This window comes from Protopterus annectens, chromosome 16.part0 (genome assembly GCF_019279795.1).
Source record: "Protopterus annectens isolate FY-2018-M chromosome 16.part0, PAN1.0, whole genome shotgun sequence".
Taxonomy (NCBI): Eukaryota; Metazoa; Chordata; order Ceratodontiformes; family Protopteridae; genus Protopterus; species Protopterus annectens.
Window position 1 is genome coordinate 200992394 of NC_056750.1, and position 25454 is coordinate 201017847.

At 40.6% G+C, this 25454-nt stretch overlaps 1 protein-coding gene across 1 annotated transcript in view; it reads left to right on the plus strand.

Annotated features, from left to right (window-relative positions):
* Nucleotides 1–25454, plus strand: part of FA2H (fatty acid 2-hydroxylase) — a 688749-nt gene that overhangs the window by 618412 nt on the left and 44883 nt on the right. Inside the window, exon 5 of the mRNA XM_044058537.1 lies at nucleotides 4148–4320. Within this exon, the coding sequence (XP_043914472.1) occupies nucleotides 4148–4320 (173 nt within the window). The remainder of the gene's footprint in view (nucleotides 1–4147; nucleotides 4321–25454) is intronic.

Genomic DNA, 25454 nt, shown 5'->3' on the forward strand with positions numbered 1-25454 from the left:
GCTACTTAAATATACCAACTCTGAGACTGCACTAGATTGAGTTAAACAGAAATCTCCCCTTACGGAGATTTCCGTTTACCCTTTCAACATTCTGCCCTTTCGGCATTCTTGATGCGACAATATCAAATTCGATATTGTCAGCATTCGAGATGCTAATAGGGACCCGTTTAAAAATAATTACTAGTGCAGGGTACATTCTGGGTTACCACTACAAAAATAATCAGAGGCTTGGCATGGATTCCAGGCATTTCTTAAGTGTTTGTGTTTCTCAATCACATTATCAGTTCTCTGCCTTACCCTTTGGACTGTCCACTGCTCCAGAAGTGTTCACAAGTGCCTAGCTCCTGTGGTAGCTCATTCCATGCTGCAGAGCATCCATTTTGCCATATTTAGATGACTTGCTTATCTCTGCAGAGTGTTTTCACAGTGTCAGGAATCTCTTTCTTGGCTTAGAGATTTCCTACACAGGCTGAGATTCCAAAAAAAACATTCAATAGTCTTTTCTAACTCACTTTCACAGAATTGTTTTCCTATGGTACCTGCTGAACTCCTCAGTACAAACAACATTTTTCCACAGGAAATAATGGGTCTATATGTAGCTCTTTTCCAGAAGATTTCCACGCAGACTTCAAGCACCATGACCGAATGCCTCAGGATTATGGTTCCCATGTTATTCATCATTGTCATGATAACACTTGCAAGATACCAGTTGAGAAAAATACAGTGGCTATCTGGAACCTCTTTGGTCCCAGCAACAGCACCCTTTATTTTCTCAAATTACAGTTCTGAAATTTGTAAAAGGGGAACTCAGATGGTGAGGAAATCAAATTTCTCAGAATCCACATCTCCCATTATCCCTTCTGCATCAAAGCATTCAGTCACAACAGATGCCTCAGACTTTGTTTGAGGAATAGTGTTAATTGGCATAAAAGTGAATAGCCTTTTGATAAAAAGACAGGCCAGAAATACATAAACATAAACATAAAAGAGGTACTAGCTCTTACAAGTGCACTCAATTCTCTGAATTATCTGTGATCCCTGGGACCTCTTCTATTGTTTATAAACAATACCACAGTGATGTGGTACGTAAAGAAGAAATGGGGAGCCAGACCTATACAGGCTGGTCATGTTAGCCAGGCATATCCAACAACTGGAATGTCCACAGATGTTTATCACTAAAGGAATACAGGGTTTGCAGACTGCCTCAAGACTCTATCCCTGTATTCTATCTCCCAGTCTGATGAACCTCATTCATATCTGCAAAACAAACAGCACCAGTATTACCCATCTAAAGACTTAAACCTTGTCTGTGATATAAATAGGACCTGCTGGAGAAACAGGTATGTATCCCAGAGACTACCCCTTCTCTGGAACAGACTCCCCATCCACATGAGGCAGAGTTCCTCCCTAACCCAATTCAAGTATAACTTTGACAATTGTTTGGGGAACAGGAAAATCCTCCTTGGTTTGGCACCTATTTCTCTTCTAGACACAGGCAACCTGTAAATGGTTCATCTCCCAGGCCCCTGCTTGTAAATGTTTCACCTCCCAATCCCCTGTTTACATTTATTAAGAGTACCAGAACTTGTCAGAGATTTGGGATGAATGGCTAGGCTTAAAAAGACCCTTGTGGTTGTTAGCCTAGGAAACAGCACAATCTCATGTTACAGGCATCTTACACTCCATCAGAGCAAAGTTGTGTGGCAGACAATCTGATAAGGACCAGGAAAGACTTACAAAATGGACACTGAATCAGGGGGACTTCCAGGATTTGATTCATCTATGGAAAATTTCTTGGGTAGACTTTTTTGTTCCTCTCTGAATAATCAACTGGTAACATTTTGTTCCAGGACTTGATGCAAGAAGGCTTGGAAGACAGATTCCTTTTCTTTTCCTTAGACAGGAATGTTCTTGTATGCTTTTCCACCTTCTCCGCTGATATCTAGGGTGTGAAAATGAAGAAGACCTCCCCAAAAATCTTTGTGATAACTCCATTCTGGTTCAGGCAACAGTGGTTCTCTCTTCTTTTAGAATTGGGCAGGGACAATTACCACAAGCTTCCTCACAGACTGAATTTATTCACACAAGATCAGAGGTGTTTAATATATCCTAAACTCAAACAACTGCAACTGACTGTGTGGACGATAAGGTCATAATACCTTTTAGGCACCTGTTTTCTGCAGATATGCAGCAGGTGTTAATGGAGGCAAGAAAGCCTACTACTAGAAAAATGGAAAAGGTTTTCTAGTTGGTGCCAACAAAAGAACCAGCTCCCATCTGGGTCTAGTGTTTCTCTGGTTTTAAATTATTTGTGTGAGTTACCATCCTACTGTCTGTCCTCCTTAAGGTTCAGCATGTCTGCTCATGAATCCCCCTCTTTCAGTACAGTCTCATCTGAAAATGTTTTTGAATGGGGTCCTGCATAAGAAGCCTCTCAGAAACCCAGGGCCTCCTCCTTGGGATCAAAATTTTCTGTTAGATAAGCTAACACTTGCTCCATTTGAACAAGCTCATCTGGCTGACTTGAGATTCTTAACATGGAAAACAGTTTTACTCATTGCTCTAACTTTTGCAAGAAGAATATCTGAGTTGAGAGATCTTATGGTGGGTCAACTTTATCTCGTCTTCACAATGATAGGGCTTCTTTGAGAACTAATCCTTCTTTTATGCCTAATGTGGCATATATATCTAGAACCTAAAACTAAGGGAGAGAGGATACTTTATACCTTGGATGTCCACAAACAACTCAGGTACTATCTTGACAGAACAAAATCTCGTAGAACTTCCGATTAGTTGTTCATTGCTTGTGGAGGTAAGAAGTGACATTATGTTTCAAAACAAACTATTTCCGATGGATTGTCTCAGGCTATTACCTTTTGTTATTCCCATCACAACAAACTATTCCAGGCAGGGTCAAAGCCCACTCTACCAAGGTCATTGCTTCACCTATGGCTTTTTGGAAAGGGATGGACATTAGAAGTAGTCTAGAAACTGCAACTTGGTCCTCTGTACATACTTTTATAAAGCACTATAAACTAGGAAACTAGATTCCTTTTCCAAGTCTGTGACAGACTTTGCTAGGACCATTCTACAAGGGCTCCTGGAGCCTTCCCCTTCCATCTCCCAGTTATTTTAAGCTATGGCAATCTACCCATAAACCTTAGCCTACTACAACAGTGATCATAACAATGAACACAGTACAGTTGTGTAGTGGCTGTTCAAATGATCACTGCTACACTAGTCACTCCCTCCCTCCATTCTCCTTGTTTTTTATGTTGGGGTGTGAACATGAATTTTGTTTTCTCCTAGCGGTGCCTCCTCAAGGCTTAGCCTCCTTTTCTCAGTTGGCATGAAGTCTGTGAAGGGCTTGGCACGCAAATATGACTTTTTCGTCAACTCAGGTTGAGCTGACTAATGGTTTGGGAGTGTGGAAGGTACCCTGAAGCTTTGGAAGCTGACTGGCTGTTGTAATCTATGCAGAATATAACCCATATAGCTTAGGCTACTGCAGCACTGATCATTTCAACATCTACTATTATGGTACGTTTGCGTACACAACTGTAATTTCTTTTGTCTGACTTCTGGCATATTTTGTCTCTTTCAGTAGTAACTTACACCATATTTATAATTGCTGTCTCTTACTTTATTATGTATTCTGTACACCTATTACATTGCTACTGGGAAGACTGCATATTTGCATTCTGCATGCATTTTTAAAGTAGAACCTTAAGTTTGCTAAGTGAAACACCAAGTGTATATAGCACTGTTATGAACTTGTATCTATATTCAATGTACAATAAAATATTACACTGCTACTCTCGTTTATAACTAAATTATAGATAATTTATGATGTACTAACATCAAAATATAGTTAAAACTGTGTAAATATTGTATTTTGTTTCTTACCCACTCTTAGCACTTCATGACTGTTGTCATTCTTATCTGTGTATCATATCTGTGCACTAATTTCCATGTTTGTAGAAATTATTTTCATATTGTGCACTTTTTGTGAGAAAATTTCATTCATTTAGAGTTTTTCAGCCTTTAATTCTACAGAGAATTCAGCTGATTTGAGATGACTTTAGTCTTCATTAGAGAAGCATTTCCCTGTTAAGCCATATTTACAGATAATGCATTTTGTTTTCAGAATTCTCGGCTCCAGTATATAGATTCCTATTTCCATGTTGCTTTGTGATGGGAATGTTCACCTGGTCATTCTTGGAATACAGCATACATCGATTTGTCTTCCACATGACCCCTCCAGCGAACAACTACTACCTCATCGCCGTGCATTTTATGTTGCATGGACAGCACCACAAGGTGAGCTCAGCTTCTGCATTGTTTCACGGGATCACCTGTTTGGTAAACAGAGTTTATCACAGCTACTCTGACAATTTACAAAGGTCATTTTCCCCTCACTTCCACCCTAACTTCAAATTACAGTGTCTCTCTACTGCTATTTTTTTAAGACATTTTCAGAACAGGACCTCTTGGTAATTACACTTTCATTTTATTTTTCACAGCCTAATAGCTTCTAAGCAAAATGGACAACAGAATCTCAAACGTGGACATGTTTCTCATAGCATGTAAAATATGCATATTTTACTATTCTTAAAGTCGGTGGCCATATAATCCAACTGGCTGTTCATAACTAGGTCAGACGTATTGAGTCTAGCCAATCTCATCCTTTAACTGGTCACAAGGTTATTGATCACAAGATTTATGCTACCCAACTGTAGATGACATATGCGATGAGGTTAGATAATTATGTTCAATTTTAGCCCTACTTTTTCTACCGCATGCCATAGGACTGATAAAAACTTGAATACTTGTTCCAAAACTCCTAGATGCGTGCTAAGATATAATAAGAACACAAATCTAGTTAAATGTAGTATTGATAAACATTGCATATTTTACAAGATGTACCTGAGTTACAATCCATCATTTCTAACAAACCGTCTTTTGGACATAAGAGATGCCATAACTTGAAGCAGTTAGTTTGTTATAAAGAACAATCTAAGCCTACAGTGCACCTCAGTAGTACCAGGAAGGGCACTTTTAGATGTGAGAAACGTGTGTATTGTAAGTATACCTACATGAACAAGACATTTGTACATCCTACTAATTGTCAACAGTTTGAGTTAAGGGCATCAGAGAGTTGTAACACCTAGCTTTTACGTGGCCAAGACTAACTTAAACAGTGTATAGGTAGCTATCTCTCTGAAATTAAGAGGCAAGTAATTACTAATGCTCTGTACAGACAGAAAGTAGATAAGGGCCATGAACATGAGTTTAAATTTTGTATACTGCAGGTACGCTATGAACCATTACATGGTGGAAATATAACACACAACACGGAGATGAATGAATTTTTGTGGATACTTAGGCTGAGAGCATATGTACCCCTGGAGCAAATGGTAGTATTTCTCTAAAACTGTTACTTAAAGATTTTATTTATTTATTTTATTATTTATTTATTTATTTTACATTTGTTGACTGGGTTAGTCCAACTGAGCTAAGTAGCCCTTTTTCAGTGGAGGCCCGGGGAGAAAAGCTTCACAGTTTTACAATTTTAGTGTTAACAGTGTCATCAGGTTACAATGTATACATACAATGAAATACATCTGAAGCCAGGCATTTCTCCTAGAAGTCATACTCCAAAGTACGTAATCAAACCCATATCACCTACTCTGCAATCCCTGTTGTTACAAACCTCCTAAAAAACATTGAAGGCCACAATCCAATACATCCTCCAGGTCCTCCAGAAGCTTACTGGATGCAGATGTGGATAGGATGATGCAAAAAGTTTTCAGAGCTCAGATCCAGATGAAGGGTGGGGTGGGGGGGGGTCTTACCAGCTCCATCCCCTATCAGATCCGTGAGCCTTCCTACAACATCCCTGTCGCTCGTCCAGTCAGGATAAAGTAGATGAGTCTTTGTGGGTTCTGTTCAAGCAGCTTTATTGTGTACAAAAACATTTAGGATTGAGGTTTAATAACTTTAACTTAGATAAACTTATAAACAAACTAGCTATTACACTCATACATGCTCACTCTTTGGCTGCACTCACAAAATGGCACTGAAGCTAGCACGTGCTTGCTATTTATATGCACGTGCTGGCCTTGAAATGCTTCTTAAAGATACAGCACACACTGTTCTACATCCTCTTTCTTTGAGAAATAAGTCATGCAATATTGACAACATTAATTGGCATGCAATCAATACAAATAATTCTTTGTCATGCAATTATACAGAACTAAATACATTAATACAATTATGTCAAGGTTGCTTTAAATTTCACACTAGGTCTGGAAATATGACCAAATCATGTGACATAGAAATTAGAATTGGGTCTAGCAACTGGGACTGTCTCTGCTGAATGTTCATCTTTAGGGACATCAGGAACATCATCAGGAATGGAAGTAGAAGTCAAGACACGTTCTGCAACAGGAACATTGTCCGGTTTGCTCTGAGATTTAGAGTCTGTATCACAGGAACAATGCTGCAATATTGATTCTGATACAGGAAAAAGATGTCTGTGATTTCTCCTGTACTCCACACCCTCAGATTCTATGAAGTAGGATCTTAGCTTGGTACATATACCTGTTACTTGACCAATCAGGTCGAAACCTTTCGGTGTTTATATCCTCACTGTCTCTCCTTCTTTCAATGAATGAAGAAATATGTTCGATTTATCAAAGCTGGACTTCTGGAAAGAATACTTTCTGAATCATTGGGCTCTAAAAATTGTTCTGTTGCTCTTTACTTTAGGCCTCAACAAACTGGAACTAATAGGCAATTTTGTTCTGGTTTGCCTAGATAGAAGTCTGTGAGCAGGTGAGCCAAGTATATCGTCAAGGGGTATGTTTCTGAGATTAAGTAAATTCAAAAAGACATTTGTATTATCAAGCTTTGACCTCTCAAGTAATTGCTTTGCACTCTGTACTGCACGTTCATCTAGTCCATTTGATGGTGGATATTCTGGTTACTAGTAATATGTACAAAGTCCCATTCTTTTGAAAATTTCTAAAATCAACTGACTGGTAAATTAGGTACTGTTGTCAGAAATAACTTTGTGTGGACTACCATGGACTGAGAACTGATGTTTCAACTTTGTGATAACAGCAGTGGACGTTAGGATTGGCAATAAATTGATTTCAAACCAGTTCAAACAGGAGTCTACCAACACTACTTAATGCTGATTTTTCCACTTGAATGTGTCAGTGGCTACTGTTGACCAAGGTAGTTCAGGAACTTGATCTACCTGAAGTGGTTCTTTTTTGCAAATGCAGTATAGTACTATTGCATACTGAACAAGAAGAAAGTACTTTATCAATGTCTTTTACTAGAGAATGCCAAAATACTAGTTCTGTCACCCTTCTTTTGGCAGATTCGGAACCTGGGTGACCACAATGCAAAATCTGGATATAGTCATGGTGTAAGGAAACAGGAACAACAATTCTAGGACCTTTGAAAATAATGCCATCTTCCATCAACATCTCATCTCTGTAAGGAAAATAAGTTTGCACTTCAGGTGGTACACTAGATTGCTCTGACAGCCATTCAACATTAACATAGTGGTTGAGCTTTTGCAAAATAGGATCAGTCTTTGTATAATCTCTCAGCTCATCAATTCTCGTGGTAAAAAGATTACACACTTCCATGATGTCAAAGTCAAAATTCTCTGCATGAAGCTGTTCCATTGTATTTCTGGGTGATCTGGATAAGGTATCATCCAGATAACAACGTTTGCCTTTTGTATAGACCGTTTTGAAGTTGTACTTTTGCAATTGTAAGCCGCGGTGGTGCAGTGGTAGTGTTGTTGCCTCACAGCAAGAGGTTCTCTTGTTCGATTCTCGGCTGGAGTGCCTTCTGTGTGGAGTCTGCATGTCCTCCCTGCGGTCGTGTGGCATTCGAAAGACATGCGTGAATGGGCATGCCTTTTTTGAAGTTTGGGCATCGGGCTTGCAACTCAGCACCATAAAAATCTACTGCCAATCATTAGCGGACCGGAGTTCCGCTGTGAAGACCCCTAACCGGGAAAAGCCAAAAAGACAAACAACTTTTGCAATTAGATCATCATTCTTTGTAATCTCACTGGAGCTGAATGCATAGGCTCCTTTAGAATAGTAACTAGAGGCTGGTGATCAGTTTCAGTCTGAATAGCTCGACCATAGATATAATCATGAAACTTTGAACATGCAAAAACTATTGCCGAAAGTTCTTTCTCAATTTAAGGATATTGCATTTCAGTCTGGGTAAGAGATCTTGATACACAGGCTACTGGTTTGCCTTCTTGAAGAATAACTGTGCCAAGACCAAACTTTGAAGCATCACAGGGAAGAGTTACTGGTTTATTGACATCATAGTATCTTAATGTAGGTAGAGTGGCAATTTTCTGTTTAAGGTCTTCAAATGCTTTTTGGTGCTGTTCCAACTTAGGCCATATAATATGTTTACACGTCAGCTCTCTCAAAGGTGCTGTCAACTCACTGAAATCTGGTATAAACCTGCCTAAATAGTTGACCATACCAAGAAAATGTGATAGAGCCATTATCTTGTGCTAGCATCTCAAGAATGGCTGCTTGCTTGGATGGGTCTGGTCGCAAACCAGTGCTAGTAAATAAATGGCCTACATATGTAACTTCTGTTAGTCTGAATTGGCACATCAGAGAATTGAGCTTTAAGTTCACTTTTTACGTGCTCTGTCTAGAACTTTCTTAAGGTTTCTGTCATGCTCTGCTACACCATTGCTTCCAACCAATAAATAACTATTATGACACAAGGATAACCTGAAATAATTTGCTCTATTGCACGCTGAAAGACTTCACCTGCCAAATTTATTCCAAATGGCATCCTGAGGAATCTATATCTGCCAAATGGGGTACTGAAAGTAGTCAGTAATGAGGATTTGCAATCAAGCATCACTTGCCAAAATGCACTTTTTGCATCCAAGACCAAAAAAACAGTGACATTTGGTATTAGGGCTGCGACTTCCTCAACTATACGCATTGGATGATGCAGTCTCTTTAATGCTTTGTTCAAATCTCTTGTGGTAATACATATTCTGATTTAATCTGAGCCTTTTTTGTAGGCTGCTACCATGAATGACACCCATTCAGTTGGTTCTGTAACTGGACAAATTACACCTTGTTGCACCATTTTATCCAGCCAAGCTTTAACTTTATTCTGCATAGCTATCAGAACTTTTCTTGCTGGTCTGACCACTGGACTGACCTCTGGGTCTAACTTCATAGACTACACAACTGGAAGTTTGCCCAACTTGTTATCGAAAACATCAGCACATGCTGAGAAAATGGCTTCAGTAAAATTAGAACTGGGATATGTGCTAATATGATGAACAAATTCAGTCTCAAACTGTCTCTGAGCCCAAATAATGACTGCACAGGTCTTCAGAGTACATAAAATAACAAGCTGTAACAGTTCTTAGCCAAATAACATGAATGTACTACTGAGCCTTCGGTTTGAATTTCTTCACCTCCATATGCAACAAGTTTCGCACAACTAGCCACATTGAGTTGTTCATTAGTTCTCACCTTAACAAATGTGTCTGCTGACATAACACTACATTTTGAGCCAGTGTGTACTTTAAGCTCGGTGGATTTACCATTGACCTGGACAATACAAAATGCTTCATTCTTTGCCAACAAACTTACTTCATCAACCTTTTCACCAATTACTGATATACCATCTAAGTAGAAAGTAGAATTACAGCTCTCTATATGATCAAGTTGCTTTTTCAAGTGACCCTTCTTTATAACTGTGTGAGGTTTACTTGATTTGCAAAACTTTTGAAAATGGTTCCATTTTTTACACTTGTGGCATTGGCATTGCTGACCAAATGCTAAGCATTTTTCTCTTTTAGACTTGTGATTGGCACTACAGTTGTGACAGTTAACAATAAAGCTGGATTTGGGTTTTGCTGACTCACACACTGAGCATGTCCTTTTCTTAGAACTTGCTAGAAAACTACAGGGATTCCCAAGAAAAAACACAGGGGCTGTAGCTGCCATGTTCTTAGGCCTGTTTCTGCCTGCCACTTGTTGCATGCCGTCTACATTTTCTCCGGAGTCTGCTGAAACCATGCTCTTATCACTTGCAAGCATACTGTTTGCCTTTCTGTAACTTCATGAATTTGACAAATCTCAATAGCTTTGCTCAGCATTAAATCACTTTCGCGAAGCAAAATCTTTCTGACTGCATCAACTGATGAAATAGGCAAAAGGTCTCCACAGCACCCCCCCCCCCCCAGACCATTCTGTTCAACCTGCCTATGCCTAAGAACTCATCTTTTAAGGCACCAAAGTGACACGTTTTAGCTTTGTTTCTCAGATCAGTAATGTAACCTGCAAAAGTTTCCCCTGGTTTTTGATCTCTTGTGTAAAACAAATGCCTCTCTAATGAAATATTTGTTTGGGGGTTACACATTTCCCCTAAACTTGCACTTCAAACACTCGAGGTCTTCCCTTGATTTAGCCAGTACAACAATATGACAGTTTTCACCTTCTCCCTCATATACTGCTGGTGCATACACAAATGAACGCTCTCTTTCTATGGCCTCTGACACAGCTAGGTTTAGCAAAATGAATGCCCTGGAGCATGCATCTTTGTCAGAATAAGCTGCTTGTATACAAATATCATACTCTTGTGCAAATATTATCCAGTTCTCCACAATATTCTGATCAAACAACAATGGTGATGGTTTTCGAAATCCGTCTGTTATATTAACACATACTAGCAAAGGCTTTTGCAAGTACACATGAACACCAACACATATACATATGCCAGAAATTTATGCCAGTACTTGTAACTATGCCCAATAGCAGAACAAGCCTCTGAATAATTGAATTTTGCAAAATAAGTCTCTAGGACACTGTTATACTCTTGCAATCAATGTACTGTAAAAGTCACATCATCATTGTAAGAAACATTTCAAAATAAGTGCACTGTGCGAATGAAATGGGCAGAAGAACATCAGAGTAAGAAACATTTCAAAGTAACTGCACTTTGCAAACAAACAGTTCATGGCATACTGAATCTTTCACAAAATGTCTGTACTTTGCCAAATAACTCTTTACAGTGCAATAAACACTCTGCAATGGTGGCACTTAGTGAATAGACACACCCAGCACAAGAAACCTTTTGAAATGGCTGCATTTTGACTGTACTTCATGAAATAGTTGCACTTTGCAGGCAAATAAACTCTTTGGAATAAATGCACAGTAATAAGCACACACCATAAACACTTTTACGCACTTTGAGATACTTTGAATAATTCTAGTTATGTCCTGAATACAATGTGAAGTAGTAGTTATGCCAGAACATAGTACATTGCTAAAAACATGCAGTTGCCTTGCTTTATTTATGCCTAATGTGCCCTTTTTGTCCTTACTATATTTGTTTTGCTCGTTTAATCTTTTTCCATGCCCATTATGCTTTTCTTGTGCTCGTTTTACTCTAAACAAGCCCATTTTGCTTTAAACATGCTTGTTTTGCAATTCCAAGGTAATTCTGAACCCCTTATGTGCTTTTCTGATAATCATTTTATCAAATATATTAATTTTAAACATTATGTTTAATTAATAAACCTTTTGTGCCTCTTGCTTGTTTAATAATGCAGTTTGTGCCCTTGTAATGCTCCGTATTATCTTTTTTATAAAATAAATCATTCATGCAAATTTTCATTACCTTTGGTTCTTTTCTGGCCCTTTTTGTGCTTGTTTTTCTTAGTTTACCTTCAGTGTTAACTCTGCACCTCATAGCTCTGAAATCCCAGTTCTGATACCATGTCACTCGTCCAGTGAGGATAAAGTAGATGAGTCTTTGTGGGTTCTGTTCAAGCAGCTTTATTATGTACAAACACATCAGGCTTGAGGTTTAATAACTTTAACTTAGATAAACTTATAAACAAACTAGCTATTACACTCATACATGCTCACTCTCTGGCTGCACTCTCAAAATGGCACAGAAGTTAGCACGTGTTTGCTATTTATATGTATGTGCCGACCTTGAAATACTTTTTTACGAACACACACACACACACACACACACACACACACACACACACACACACACACACACACACACACACACACACACACACTACAATTCCAAACTACAATCTCTTCTTTTTTCCTCTTCAGTTTGTCCAGTTGTTTCAGAGTCCCAGGATTCAAAATCCTTGAGAGGTCTGGAGTCAGATCTGAAGAAGATGTCTTCTTCGACTTCACTGGTATCCCTGACTAGTTCCACTCCAATACTCTCAGATCAGAATGGGTCCCAAAGCCACAAGTATCAGTATCAGGTCTGTGGGACTCCAATGTTGTCAGATCCATCCTTGCCCCTCAGAGCCTTGGCCCTGGTTAGTTCAAATCCAGTTCCATCCTCGAGGCTTGGATCTGACAACAGTTGAGATCTACTTTCACTGGGAGTTCTGGTTCTGGCTCAGCTGGTGGAGGCTTCTCTTAGTCTGTCTGCCATTGACACTGTGATGTGTGTGTGCGAGGAGAATGTAGCTTGTGTGGTGGTGTTTTGTGTGTTTTTGTATGTAGTGCGATCTTGGAATTAGAATATTTAAGTAGGGGGGTGCAGGGGGGCTTTCCCCCTTCTCTTATGTAGGACAGAGAGAGTGTGTGTGTGTGTGTGTGTGTGTGTGTGTGTGTGTGTGTGTGTGTGTGTGTGTGTGTGTGTGTGAATGTGTGTGTGTACACCAGAGTGTGTGTACACCAGAAGTGCTAATTCAAAATCTCCAGTATGCGAGATTTTGAATTTCGAGGTTCTGAGTTTTCGTTCTTTTCAGGTTTCCACTTTATGGGCTCGAAATACTGAAATTCAATATTTCAGCTTTTCAAGCTTCAAAAGTGAATATATATATATATATATATATATATATATATATATATATATATTGTGGATTGTAGATTACTAGACTTCTAATATGGCAGATAAGAAAGGGACAACAGGTTTCAAACAGTGTGATAAATGTGTCAGGAAGATACCTAACTCAGATGGTATCTTTCCTGCATCTATTGCCTAGTTGTACCACACTTAAAAGTTATACCTCTGTGCGAGCTCTGTAAGGGCTTTAGTGCCTGCACCTTAACTTTGCACAAGAATAAGTTGATATTAAAGGGTCTTTTATCAATCCCTTTCTTGGAGGCTTTATCTGAGGCACAGGTCTCAACCCCTTCTAAAAAAGAATTGAACAAGTGCAGTCAATTGGTACCATCTTCCCCTCATTCTCTGGAAATGAAATCCACTAAGACCTAGGTTTAGATGGAACCTAAAACAAAACAGGCAAAATTTACTTCTGCACCAGTCTCAGCACCAGAGCCTAAAACTCTGTCCACAGTGCCATCCTTGTCCACAGAACTGATAATGATCTCCACACCAACAGTACTGACCACTTCCACAGTACCACAGACCTTCTCAGTACCAAAAATAGTCTCTCCTTCAATACAGGTCACTATCCCCCCTCCAAAACAACCTTCTGGTCTCCTGACCATGGTGCTAAAGGTTGTGACTCTAGCTCGGACCCGATATTCCCCATCTATCGATCCATTTCTTGGACAGCAAATAAGCCCATTTCTTGATAGGCCCAAATCTTCATCGGGGATGTCAACCTGCTCCACTAGGAGCCTTTTGGAGCTCAATATAGAGAGACTTGTGGATCAGCTCCTGTCAGCCAGAGGAATCCCAGCTCCTTCTAAATCCTCCCTCCCACCAGGATCTGAGGAATTTTCTTCACAGAGTCCAACATATATTCCTTCTTCAACCTCCCTGCAGGTATTGGAGCCCTCGATGCCGACACCTAACCTATCCTGGTGCCAGCTCCTTTGGTTCCACTGGTGGATCTTACCATGGTTCAGGAGCCTAGCCTGTGGTCCATGACTCAATCGGAGGCAACCCCTCCTCAAGACCCTGACTGATCTGTCGGCAACGTGACTCCTAGTACGGCACCTATTTTTTCTATGGTGCCGTCTATGGTTCCGGTTGCTTTGACAGCTCCAAGTCCTCTTGTGGCTCCTTTCCTGGGGGTGGGTTCATCTGAGCGGGGTGTGACCCCGGTTTTGAGGTTGTCTTTCTCGGTTCCGGGTTCGCATCCCTCTTCAGGCGGGCCTGCCTTCCATGTTATGGAGAGGGCACTTGCCTCAGCAGGTTCACAGCTGGCCTGTTCAGCACCAGAATGCCACATATACATGTCCTCTGGTCTGCAGCTGACACAGTCAACTATGCTGGGACATCAGGCATGGGAACCTCAACATACCCTACTACAAGGCACCCTCTGTTCAAAGTCCTCTTCAGATACCCCCCTCCCAAAGAGCCACCCTGTAAGAGGTCATGCAAGAGGAAGCACATGGATTCCCCTGAAGAATCCCTTACTGAAGATACAGATTGCAATGAGGAGGAAGGGTCCCCATGGTTGCCCCTGAGTCTCTTTTGGAGACATACTAGAAATATTAAAGCAGAGGGGTGACTGGAAGCCTACCAGCGCTTCCTCTGAGGAATCTGTATTTTTTCAGGCTTTCCGTGCTCAACCCTCTACTTCCTGGGTGACTCTGCCTACAGATGAACTTATCCAGCTCATTGTACAGCATGCCTGGAAGAGTCCTGACACCGTTGTTCCAATCCCCCTGAGACCAGACAAAATACTCTCCCCTCCAGAGGATCACCCTCATTGGTCCAAAGGCTTGGCAATAGATGCTAGGTTGTTGGAGGCAGCCACTATGAAGGAACGTGCTGAGGAGAGTCCTACTGTCCACCCACCAAACAGGGAGTCTCGGACGATGGACAGACTAGGGAAGCAGGTGTATGCTTCATTGACCTTTGCCATATGGTCCTTAAATTACTTGGCACACTTTACCCATTGCCAGAGGGACCTCATCACAGAACTCTCGGGAACCTTAGCAGGAGCTGTGTCTGAGGTACGTGACAAAGTTGCCTCACAGCTTGCCACCCTGGAGTCCATATCTAATTCGTCCATGAAGTTGATTTCTCATACTACCAAAGTGGAGTTCAGAGGAGTGGGTGCAAGTGTTGTCATGACACGTCATGCCTGGATGGGCTTGTGTGACATTGCGGACCCTTTTAAGTGTTTCTTTGTCAATGCTCCCATTGACACTTCCCCTCTTTTTGGCCAAAGGTTAAAGACACATTAGCCAGGTGTGAAAAGGATGGCAAGACCCTGTCTGCTGTAGGCGTACATTTTTCCACTCCCCAATGATCCTTGTCTAGGGATCAGAGAAGTGGAAAGATTTGGTTCAGAAAATCCCAAGGGCCTTTCTGTGACACACATGGTGAGCTTCCCCCCAGGACAGAGGGGGGAACTCATCAGGAAGATGCCCTTCCCGAGGCAGATGGGATCCGTTTAAACAGGGGTCCAGAGATTGTTTCTCTGGACAACCCTACCAATGCTCCTGAAGAGTGGCCCAATTGCTTGCCTCTGGAAGCAGTTGGGGATGATTTTCACTGCACCATCTAGCCTGGCTTTCCATAATGACAGATTCTTGGGTGCAGACAATAATTACCAGAAGTTATCACATCCCTTTTGATACCCAAGGCTGCAAAGGTGAATCCCTAATGTTCCACCCAGTCAACAGGATGCAGCAGCACAGAAAATTCAAACGCTGCTTCTAAAAAGTCATCCAAACAGTCCTACCAGACCAGACAGAATCCAGATTTTACTCAAGGTTCTTTGTGGTGCCAAAAAAGACAGGGGACTGGAGGCCAATTTTGGACCTCAGCATCTTGAACAAGTTCATCAGACAGACAAAATTCCAGATGGTCACAGTTCAATCTATCCTCCTGTTTTTGGAGAAAGAAGACTGAATGTGCTCAATAGATCTCCAGGATGCATATTATCATATAAAAAATGAAAAAAAAGAAACACTCTAGGAGATTTCTCTGCTTCCAGCTGGGGACCAGTCACTACCAGTTTCAAGCGCTGCCCTTTGGTCTCTCCACAGCCCCCAGAGGGTTCTTCAAATGCATGGCAGTGGTAACAGCTCACTTGAGACTACAAGGATTCTGGGTGTTTCCTTATCTAGATGATTGGCTCCTTATTGCCCCTACCAAGCAACTTCTACTCCTCACCTTGTACTACACTCTAAAACTAGCAAGATCCTTAGGGATCTCAATAAACAAAGAAAAGTCAAAACTGGTAACTACTCAAAATCTAGAGTTCATAGGAGCGACATTCGACACATGGTCTTGCCTGGTAGCCCTTCCGCTTCACAGGCTCCAAAGACTAATATCTCAACTCCAAGTGATACTCTGTCAGGACAAAGTCCCAGCTCGTGCAATCCTTCAACTACTAGTTTAAATGGCAGCAACAATTACTATAGTTCCTCTAGCAAGACTACACATGAGACTAATTCAATGGCTCCTGGCATCACAGTGGTCCCTTTTAACACATCCTATGTCTTTTCCGATCCACATAATAAACTGCTGCACCAAGACTTGAATTGGTGGATGAAGCCAGAAAAGGAATTATGGAGTTGCCCATTCTCTCCCTCTCAGCCCAAAGCCATAATGACCACAGACGCATCCCTAATGGGGTGTGGGGGGGGGGCATTTTCAGGGAAAAACAGTCCAAGGCACTTGGTCGCATGTGGAGGCCAACTTGCATATCAATGTCCTAGAACATAGGGCGGTACTTCTGGTGTTGCAAACATTCCAATCTGTCCTCCTGTCAGTGACAATTGTGATCCAGTTGGACAACATGTCAGTCATCTGGGATATCAACAAATGGGGTGAACCAAATCATACTCATTATGTCGAGAAGCCATGAGAGTTTGGCAAAGGGCAATATCTTCCAACCGCTTTCTGATAGCAATGCACATTCCTGGGGATTCCAACATGATTACAGACAAACTGAGCAGATACATTCTCCTGCCTCATGAGTGGTCCCTCTATGATGTGATAATGACAGAGATTTTCAGTCGCTGGTGTCAGCCTTGCTGCGATATATTTGTGTGTCCCACCAACCACAAGTGCATCAGCTACTTTGCCCTAATCCCCCTCAGGGTGAGTCCCCGAGGGACGGTCTTGTACATGATTGGCTCAGAGGACTACTTTATGCCTTTTTTCCCTTTCCTCAGTTCTCACAATTTTTAAAGAAAGCTCTTCGGTTGAGAAGCAAAGTAATCCTCATTGCACCCTATTGGCCCCAACAAGTCTGGTCCCCTTTCCTTTGGCCTCACCTAGTTCACTGACCATGGACTCTGGATCCAAATCCGGGATTAATCTCACACCTTCACGGGTTGATACATCCAAGCCTATCGTGCCTCATGCTGACAGCTTGGTTCCTCCACTTCCAGTAATTGCCAGGAAAAATAATCTCTCTTCCCCTTTACAAATGATTCTTCTGGCTTCCCATAAACCCATAAACTATCCACCAGGAAAATTTATCTTAGCAAATGGAACAGATTCATATTTTGGTCTCGAGAAAAAGGACTAGACCCCTTTTCAGCCTCGATTAGTTTGGTTTTAGAGTATTTATCAAATCCACTCCATTTAGGATCTTCAGCTTTTACTATTTGTGTCCACTTAGTAACTATATCAGACTTTCACAATGGTTTCCAAGATTCCTCTTTAATATTACACCACCTCTGTAAAACCTTCTTGAAGGGAGTCATACATATTAAACCACCCTTCAAAGAGCCGATTGAACCTTGGAATTTGGTCCTACATACTTTGACTTATCCTCCCTTTGAGCCTGCTGCCACTTCTGATATGAAATTTTTGTATTGGAAAACTTTCTTCTTGGTAGCAATTACCTCAGCAAGATGAATATCAGAATTACAGGCTTTGTATGTAAAACGCCCTTTCATAGTTTTCCACAAAGAGAGAGTGTCACTTTGGACTAACCCATCCTTTCTACCCAAAGTTGTCTCGGAATTGAGTGTTAATCAATGCACTGACCTTCCAGTTTTCTTCCCAAATTTTTCTAATAAAGGAGAATATTGTTTGCACTTATTGGATGTACATAGACAGTTATGCTTCTACTTGGATAGGACTAAATCACTACGAAAATCTGACCAATTATTCTTGTCCTTTTAAGGACCCAAATTGGGAAAACCTGTTACTAAAGTAACTTGGGCAAAATGGCTGAGAGAGACTGTATTTCTTTTGCCTACCAACAAAACCAAATACATCTAAGAACTAAAATCAAGGCACATTCGACCAGATCAGTTGTTACTTCAGTCGCTTTTCATTACAGAGCTTCCATGGATGACATTTGTGCAGCAGCCACATGGGCTACTCCTCATACCTTTATCACTCATTACAAATTGGACTTGGTCTCAAGGGAAGAGCATCCTCTGGCTCAATGGTGCTCAGGAATATCCTTCCATAGGGTCTCCCAGGAAATAAAGTAGCTAGGGACTCTTTCTCATCCGTCATGAATGAATGAAAACTAACAACATCTGTGTTGTTGATTTTCATTCATTTATGATATCCCACTCTCCCACCCCCTCCAAAAGACTCCTGTAGGTTCAGATTTGGTCCTAGTTTCATGATAGGGCATTTGCTCAGACAAGGCTTCCGCTTTCTTTCTTCCAGGCAAACTCAATCTGAGGAGATGAGGAGAGGGCCACTATGGGTAATCTTAGCTCGAGAGTTTTTTGGCTGATGCAAGCTTGTTATAACAGCCAAGTCAGTTCCAAGGACAAAAACAAGACCCATCCATCATGAATAAATGAAGATCAACAACACAGATGGAACGTTATGGTAAGAACATAACTTCTTTTTTGTTTGGTTGGGTCAGGTCTCAAGCCTGTACTTGTGAACAGATATCCTACATAGGTTACTTATGGAAGTCTAAATTTGCACTTCAGAGGATTAAGCTTCAAATTTACTTCACTTGCTCTGTTTAGAACTTTCTTGAGGTTTCTGTCATGCTCTGCTTTGCCACTGCCTCCAACTAATAGATCATCTATTATGGCTCAAAGATAACCCGAAAAAAAATTGTTCCATTGAATGCTGAAAGACTTCACTTGCAGAATTTATTCCAAATGGCATCCTTAGGAATCTGTATTTGCCAAATGGGGTACTAAAAGTAGTTAGAAATGAGGATCTGCAATCAAGCATCACTTGCCAAAATGAACTCTTTGCATCCAAAGCAAAAAATACAGTGGCATTTGGTATTAGAGCTGCAACTTCCTTGACTATGAGCATTGGATGATATGGCCTCTTTAATGCTTTGTTCAAACCTCTGGAGTAAATGCATATTCTGATTTTGTCTGAGCCTTTCTTATGAGTGGCTACCATGGATGATACCCATTCAGTTGGTTCTGTGACTGGACAAATCACACCTTGCTGCACCATCTTATCCAACTAAGCTTTGACTTTATCTTGCATTGCTATTGGAACTTTTCTCGCTGGTCTAACCACTGGAATGAACTCGAGGTCTAATTTCATGGACTGCACAACTGGAAGTTTGTCCAGCTTATCATTGAAAACATCAGCATACTCTGAGAAAATGGCTTCTGAAAAACTTGAACTTAGAACTGCACTTACAAGATGAACTTATTTAGCAAAAGAAAACAGATTCATTCTCAAACTATCTTTAAGACTTAGTAAAAATTGTACTGGTCATCTGACTACGTAAAATAATACATTGTAACAGTTCTCAGCGAAATAACATGAAAGTATTACTGAACCTTTGGTTTGAATTTCTTCACCTCCATATACAACAAGTTGCACTGCTGGTTACATTGAGTTGTTTGTTGGTTCTCACTTTTGCAAATGTGTCTGCTGATATAACATTGCACTTTGATCCAGTGTCTACTGTGAGCTCTGTGGATTTCCCATTGATCCAAACTGTGCAAAACACTTCACTCCTTGTCAACAAGTTTACTGCATCAACTCTTTCTCCCAGTACTGATACACTATCCAGGTAGAAAGCTGACTGTTGTGGCTCTACTTGATTAACTTGCTTTCTTGTGCGACCTTTCTTTACAACTGTGTGAGGCTTACTTGATTTGCACAACTTTTGAAAGTGTTTCCATTTCTTGCACATAGGGCATTGCTGACCATATACTAAACATTTCTCTCTTTTAGACACATGGTTTGCACCACAAGTATGACAGTTAATGATAAAGCTAAGGGTTTTGCTGGCTCACGTTTGAATGGCACCAAGCTTGTGGTGGAGCCTGCACTTTTCCCGGAACTCTCTGGAAAACTTGGTACCTTCACTGGAAACCCTGTGGCTGTCCTTTGCTTAGGCCTGTTTCTGCTTGCCAGTTGTTGCATACTGTCAACGTTTGCTCCAGAGTTTACTGAAACCATGCTTTTTGTCACTTGTAAGCACGTCTATGCCTTTCTGTCACCTCATGGATCTGACAAATCTCTATTGCTTTGCTTAATGTCAAATCACTGTCACAAAGCAAAATTTTTCTCACTGCAGCATTATTAATACCACATACAAGTCTGTCATTTATCAGCTCATCTTTCAAGTCACCAAACTTGACGCATTTTAGCCTTGTTCCTCAAGTCAGTTATATAAGCTGCAAATGTTTCCCCTAGTTTCTGATTTCTTGTTTAAAACAAATGCCTCTCTAATGTAATGTTCATCTGAGGGTTGCATATTTCTCTGAACTTATGCTTTAAAGACTCTGGGTCTTCTCTGGATTCAGCTTGCACAACAATATGGTGGTCTGCACCCTCACCTTCATATACTGCTGGTGCATATTCAAATGATCGCTCTATTTCTATAGCCTCAGATCTTGCTAGATTTAGCAAAATAAATGCCCCAGTGCATTCATCTCTATCTGCATAAGCTGCTTGTACTCCTGTTCAAATATTCTTCAGTTCTCTGCAATGTTCTGGTCAAACACAAGTGGTTGAGGTTTTCAAAATCCGTCTGCCATATTAACACATACCAGCAAAGGGTCTTGCAAATACATACAAATATACACACACACACACATATGTGCATAAGAAATTGGCATGAACACACTTTAGTCAATGCTTTTGTGCTCTATACCTGTACTTTCTTTCTTTAAGCTTATTGGAATTGTGCCAATGAATGACCATGTAGTGCTTTCAATTAACTGGACTTTGCGAAATAAACCTCTTGGGCTCCTCAATGCTTTATTTCAGATTTCTTAATACTTTGCTGTGCTTTGTGAAATAGCTTTATAGGTTTCTCAATGCTTTATGGTACTTTTGAAATAACTTTTTAGAATTATCAATGCTTTATGACACTCTGCAGAACAGCTTCTCAAACGTTTTAAATGCTTTACAGAGCTGAACAGAATCATTTCTTGGAATTTTCAATGCTTTATGAAATTTCTGATAGGTAAAGGCAGAAATTCTAAAATTATTGGTTTCAGAATTGATAAAGGCAAAAATGCTAAAGTAATCACTTGAAATTTTATTGATAAAGGCAGGCATGCTACAGTCATGCACCATCACTTATAAAAGTCCTCACTTTAAGAAACATTCGAGAACTTTGCAATGCAATGCAACTGAGCAATTCATGAGCACTGTGATACTCATGTAACCTTTTATAAAAATACCTTTCTTTAATACAAGAAACTCATTAAGTAATTGCGCAATACGAATAGTCAGAGTTTTGTTGCCCAAAGTCAATGTCTTTTGAGGAATCTGCAATTTGTAAATGACTAGATGCAATACAGTAAAATGACCCCAAAATGGAGTTTATTGGTGTACACCTGAACACAGCAATGCAAATTGTATCATTGCCAACTCATCGTATAAACATGCTCAGATCTCAGGTTCATCAAACTCTTTCCCATCCGTCTCCTCCAGCCACATTCATTCTTCAAACACTGGGATCTATGTCAGCAGTCATAGTATTACTTTACTTAGCACAAAACTATATGCGTGTTATTCAATGGGCTGTAACTGTTCAGTGGCCTATTCTTCGACATCCCCTATCTTTTCCAGACAAACTTACTCTGATTTGCAAATGCCACATCCAGTGGTGGATCCAGTTGGATGACATTTATCTAGGCCAACACTTTCCAACTGGGATGGCGGGGCATTTCTTGGAAAGGATGGTCCTAAGCACATGGTCCACTCAAGAGAACAATTCACATATCAATGTACTAGAGATGAGGGCAGTCCTATTAGCATTGCAAGAATTTCAAGATGCTCTTCCTCTAGACTATACTGCAATTCAGACTGACAACACGTCTGTTTTCTGCTACATAAACAAACAAGAGGGAACCCTATCTTACCCTCTTTGTAGAGAGGCCACGAGATCATGGCAATGGGTGATCTCCTCAAACTACTTTCTAGTTGCAATGCAGATACCAGGGAAAACCAACATGCTAGCGGACAAACTAACCAGGTCTATTTTGATGCTGCATGAGTGCTCTCTCAAACAATCTGTGGCAAAAGAGACTTTTTCATCATTGGGGCCAACCTTTCTGAAACCTCTTTGCTTCCTCCCATAACAACAAGTGCAGAAGGTATTTTTCCTTGATCCCCCTCAGAGGATGTCACCAAGTGATGCTCTAGTCTACAGACGGCCATCCGGTCTCCTCTATGCCTATCCCCCAACTTCCTTTGATTCCCAGATTTCTACAGAAAGCAGTCTGGTTGAAGACCGCAGTCATCCTCATTGCTCCCTGTTGGCCTCTACAGGTGTGCTTCCTCCCATACTATGGTCTCATCTTCATTATCTTCCATGTATACTGGAACCCTTTCCAGATCTCTTCTCACACTCCTCAGAGATGAACCATCCCAATATCTAGGCCCTCAAACTACATCCTTTCTCGAGTTCCAGTAATGGTAAGATAGCCCAGGCTTTCTTCCCCAGTGTGTACCGTAATATTATCCTCGCAAAAATATTTTACAAAGAAAGTTTACAAGACTAAGTGGAAAAGATTCTCTCTATGGCATTGAAAAATGATGTTGACTTTTTTTCTTCCCCGGTTTCTGCTATCCTTGCATTTTTGACTGTTCTCTTTAAAGACAGAGCTAATTTTTCTATGATTAAATTCCAACTGACTGCCATTTTTAATTTTCATACAGGAGAAAGAAATTATTCCTTGGCTTCTTTCAAGTTATGTAAAGCATTTGTTAGAGGCATTTTTCTCCTCAGCCCACCAACAAAGGATCCCTCACCTCCCTGGGATCTGACAGTCATGCTACAAGGCCTAACTCAAAAACCCTTTGAACCTTCAGAAAAAAAGACCTACAGTTTATTTCATGGAAAACAGTCTTCTTAATATCTATTACTTCTGGAAGAAGAATTTCTGAACTCCAGGCTCTTTCATCCAAGACTCCCTACATTGTTTTCCATAAAGACAGGGTTTCTTTATGAACTAACCCTTCTTTTTTACCTAAAGTAGCTTCTGAATCAAACAGTAACCAATCCATTAATTTACTAGTCTTTCCAAATTTGTCAAATAAAGGAGAATACATGCCACAGCTGCTAAATGTGAACAGACAGTTATGTTTTTATCTACACATGGCAAAACAAATCAGAAAATCTGAACAGCTGTTTGTTTCCTTTTCATGAGAAAGACTGCATTATCCAGTTTCTAAAGTTACTCTAGCTAAATAGATTACAGATTGCATTTCTTGGATCTATTCTCAGCAAGGCATTTTCCTACCTAAACAACCCAAAAGTCACTCAAATAGATCCATGGCTCCTTCGTCTACCTTTTGATCAAACAACCCAAAAGTCACTCAAATAGATCCATGGCTCCTTCGTCTACCTTTTGATCAAGAACATCTACTGATGATGTTTGTGTAGTAGCCATATGGTCCAATGCACATACTTTTGTTACTCATTATAAATTGGATTTAATGTCCAGAAGTAGAGCTGCATTTGGCTCAGTGGTACTCTGGAATATATTTCCATGAGGGCTTCCCAAGGTCAACATAGCTGGGGACTCTGTCCAATGTGTTGAGGAAGAATGAATAGGACAAGATCAGATTTATAAATTATGTACTCACAATAACTAGGCATCTGTGTTGTCCATTTTTATTCTTCCCTCAACTTCCCTCCCATCCGTCCCTGTCCTTAAATCTTCTGGTGTAACCAGTTGGATAGTTTATTGGAATTTATAGTTCCGGGTTTGAACCTTGTTCTCTCAGGTATCCCTTTCTCTGTCTAGTTATAGGGACTTTATGGCAACAAACTCAATCTAAGGTACTGAGGGTGGACAAGGACAGTATGGGTAGAGGGAGGAGCTCAAGAGTTGGATCCAAAATGTAGAGTATGCGGCTGAGTCGGATACAAGGATCGTATCCAAACCCATGTGTTGAGGAAGAATGAAAATGGATAACACAGATGCCTAGTTATGGTGAGTAAGTAAATTATAATTCATCAAACATCATAAATTGTACTGTTTCTCCTGGGCTACAGCATCCTCTTTTTTTTCTAGCCCGAAAGGTCTCCTGTCATAAGACCACACAGGGTGCATCATAGCTTGAAATTCATGTGTCAGATGAGATGGACTGAATGAATAGGATGCAAAGGTTATGTACTTATAATGATAGGGCCTTTCATTCATGTCTGTCCGATGTGACAACCCTCATCCGTCCATGCTCCTTGTATATTTTAAGGGCTGAAGAACTCTTTTGGTCATAGCTAGCTTTTGGTTACCCTTCAAGCAAGGTAGTCTATACCTAGATATTAAAGTGTCAAACCAGATCTAAGGTAACCAAGGGAAGGGGTGCAATATAAGAAGGAACGTTTTTAAAGGGGCTCAAGGCTGGAGCACTAATGCTGTCAAATCAGATCCAACCAGTGACTTGAGAGCCCACTTGTCATATCGGACTGACATGAATGAAAGGATCTGTTTTTATGGTAATTACCAAAGTTTTATTTATGGCACACATGGAGCACTACTGAGCTTAATTTCTGACCACAAATGCAATACCAGCAATTAATTCTAAATGCCGCTATGCACTGAAGACCAACCGGGATCTGATGATCACACCCCATAACACTTTTCTAGTAGGGCAACTACTCCCTTTGCCTCAATCTAGCTATGCCTCTGATGTTCAGAACCAATACTAATAGCCTTTGACTTTTCTAAATAATTCTTACTATACACAGATGTCTCTGAGGTAGGTATAGGTAGAGTCTTGTATGAGGTTGTAGATGGGGAGGAACATCTCATCTGTTATGTTATCAGAAAGCTTAGCAATGCTTTGAACTGCTACTGGGCTGTAGAAAGCGAGTGTCTATCCAATGAGTGGGCCCTCACCACCCTCAAGTAGTACCTTCTAGGAAGGTAGTTTGTGCTTATTACATGCTGTGCCCTTCTTCAGTGGCTTTACAGAAAAAAAAAAGACAACAACCCTCAGCTATTTCAATGTGAACTTACTCTCTAGCCTTAGAACTCCAGGATCACACATTGTCCAGGCCACAGCCATCTAAATGCAAATGGAGTATCTGTCTTAGGTGTACAGCCCATACTCTGATGCTTAAACTGGTGATTCTGTGC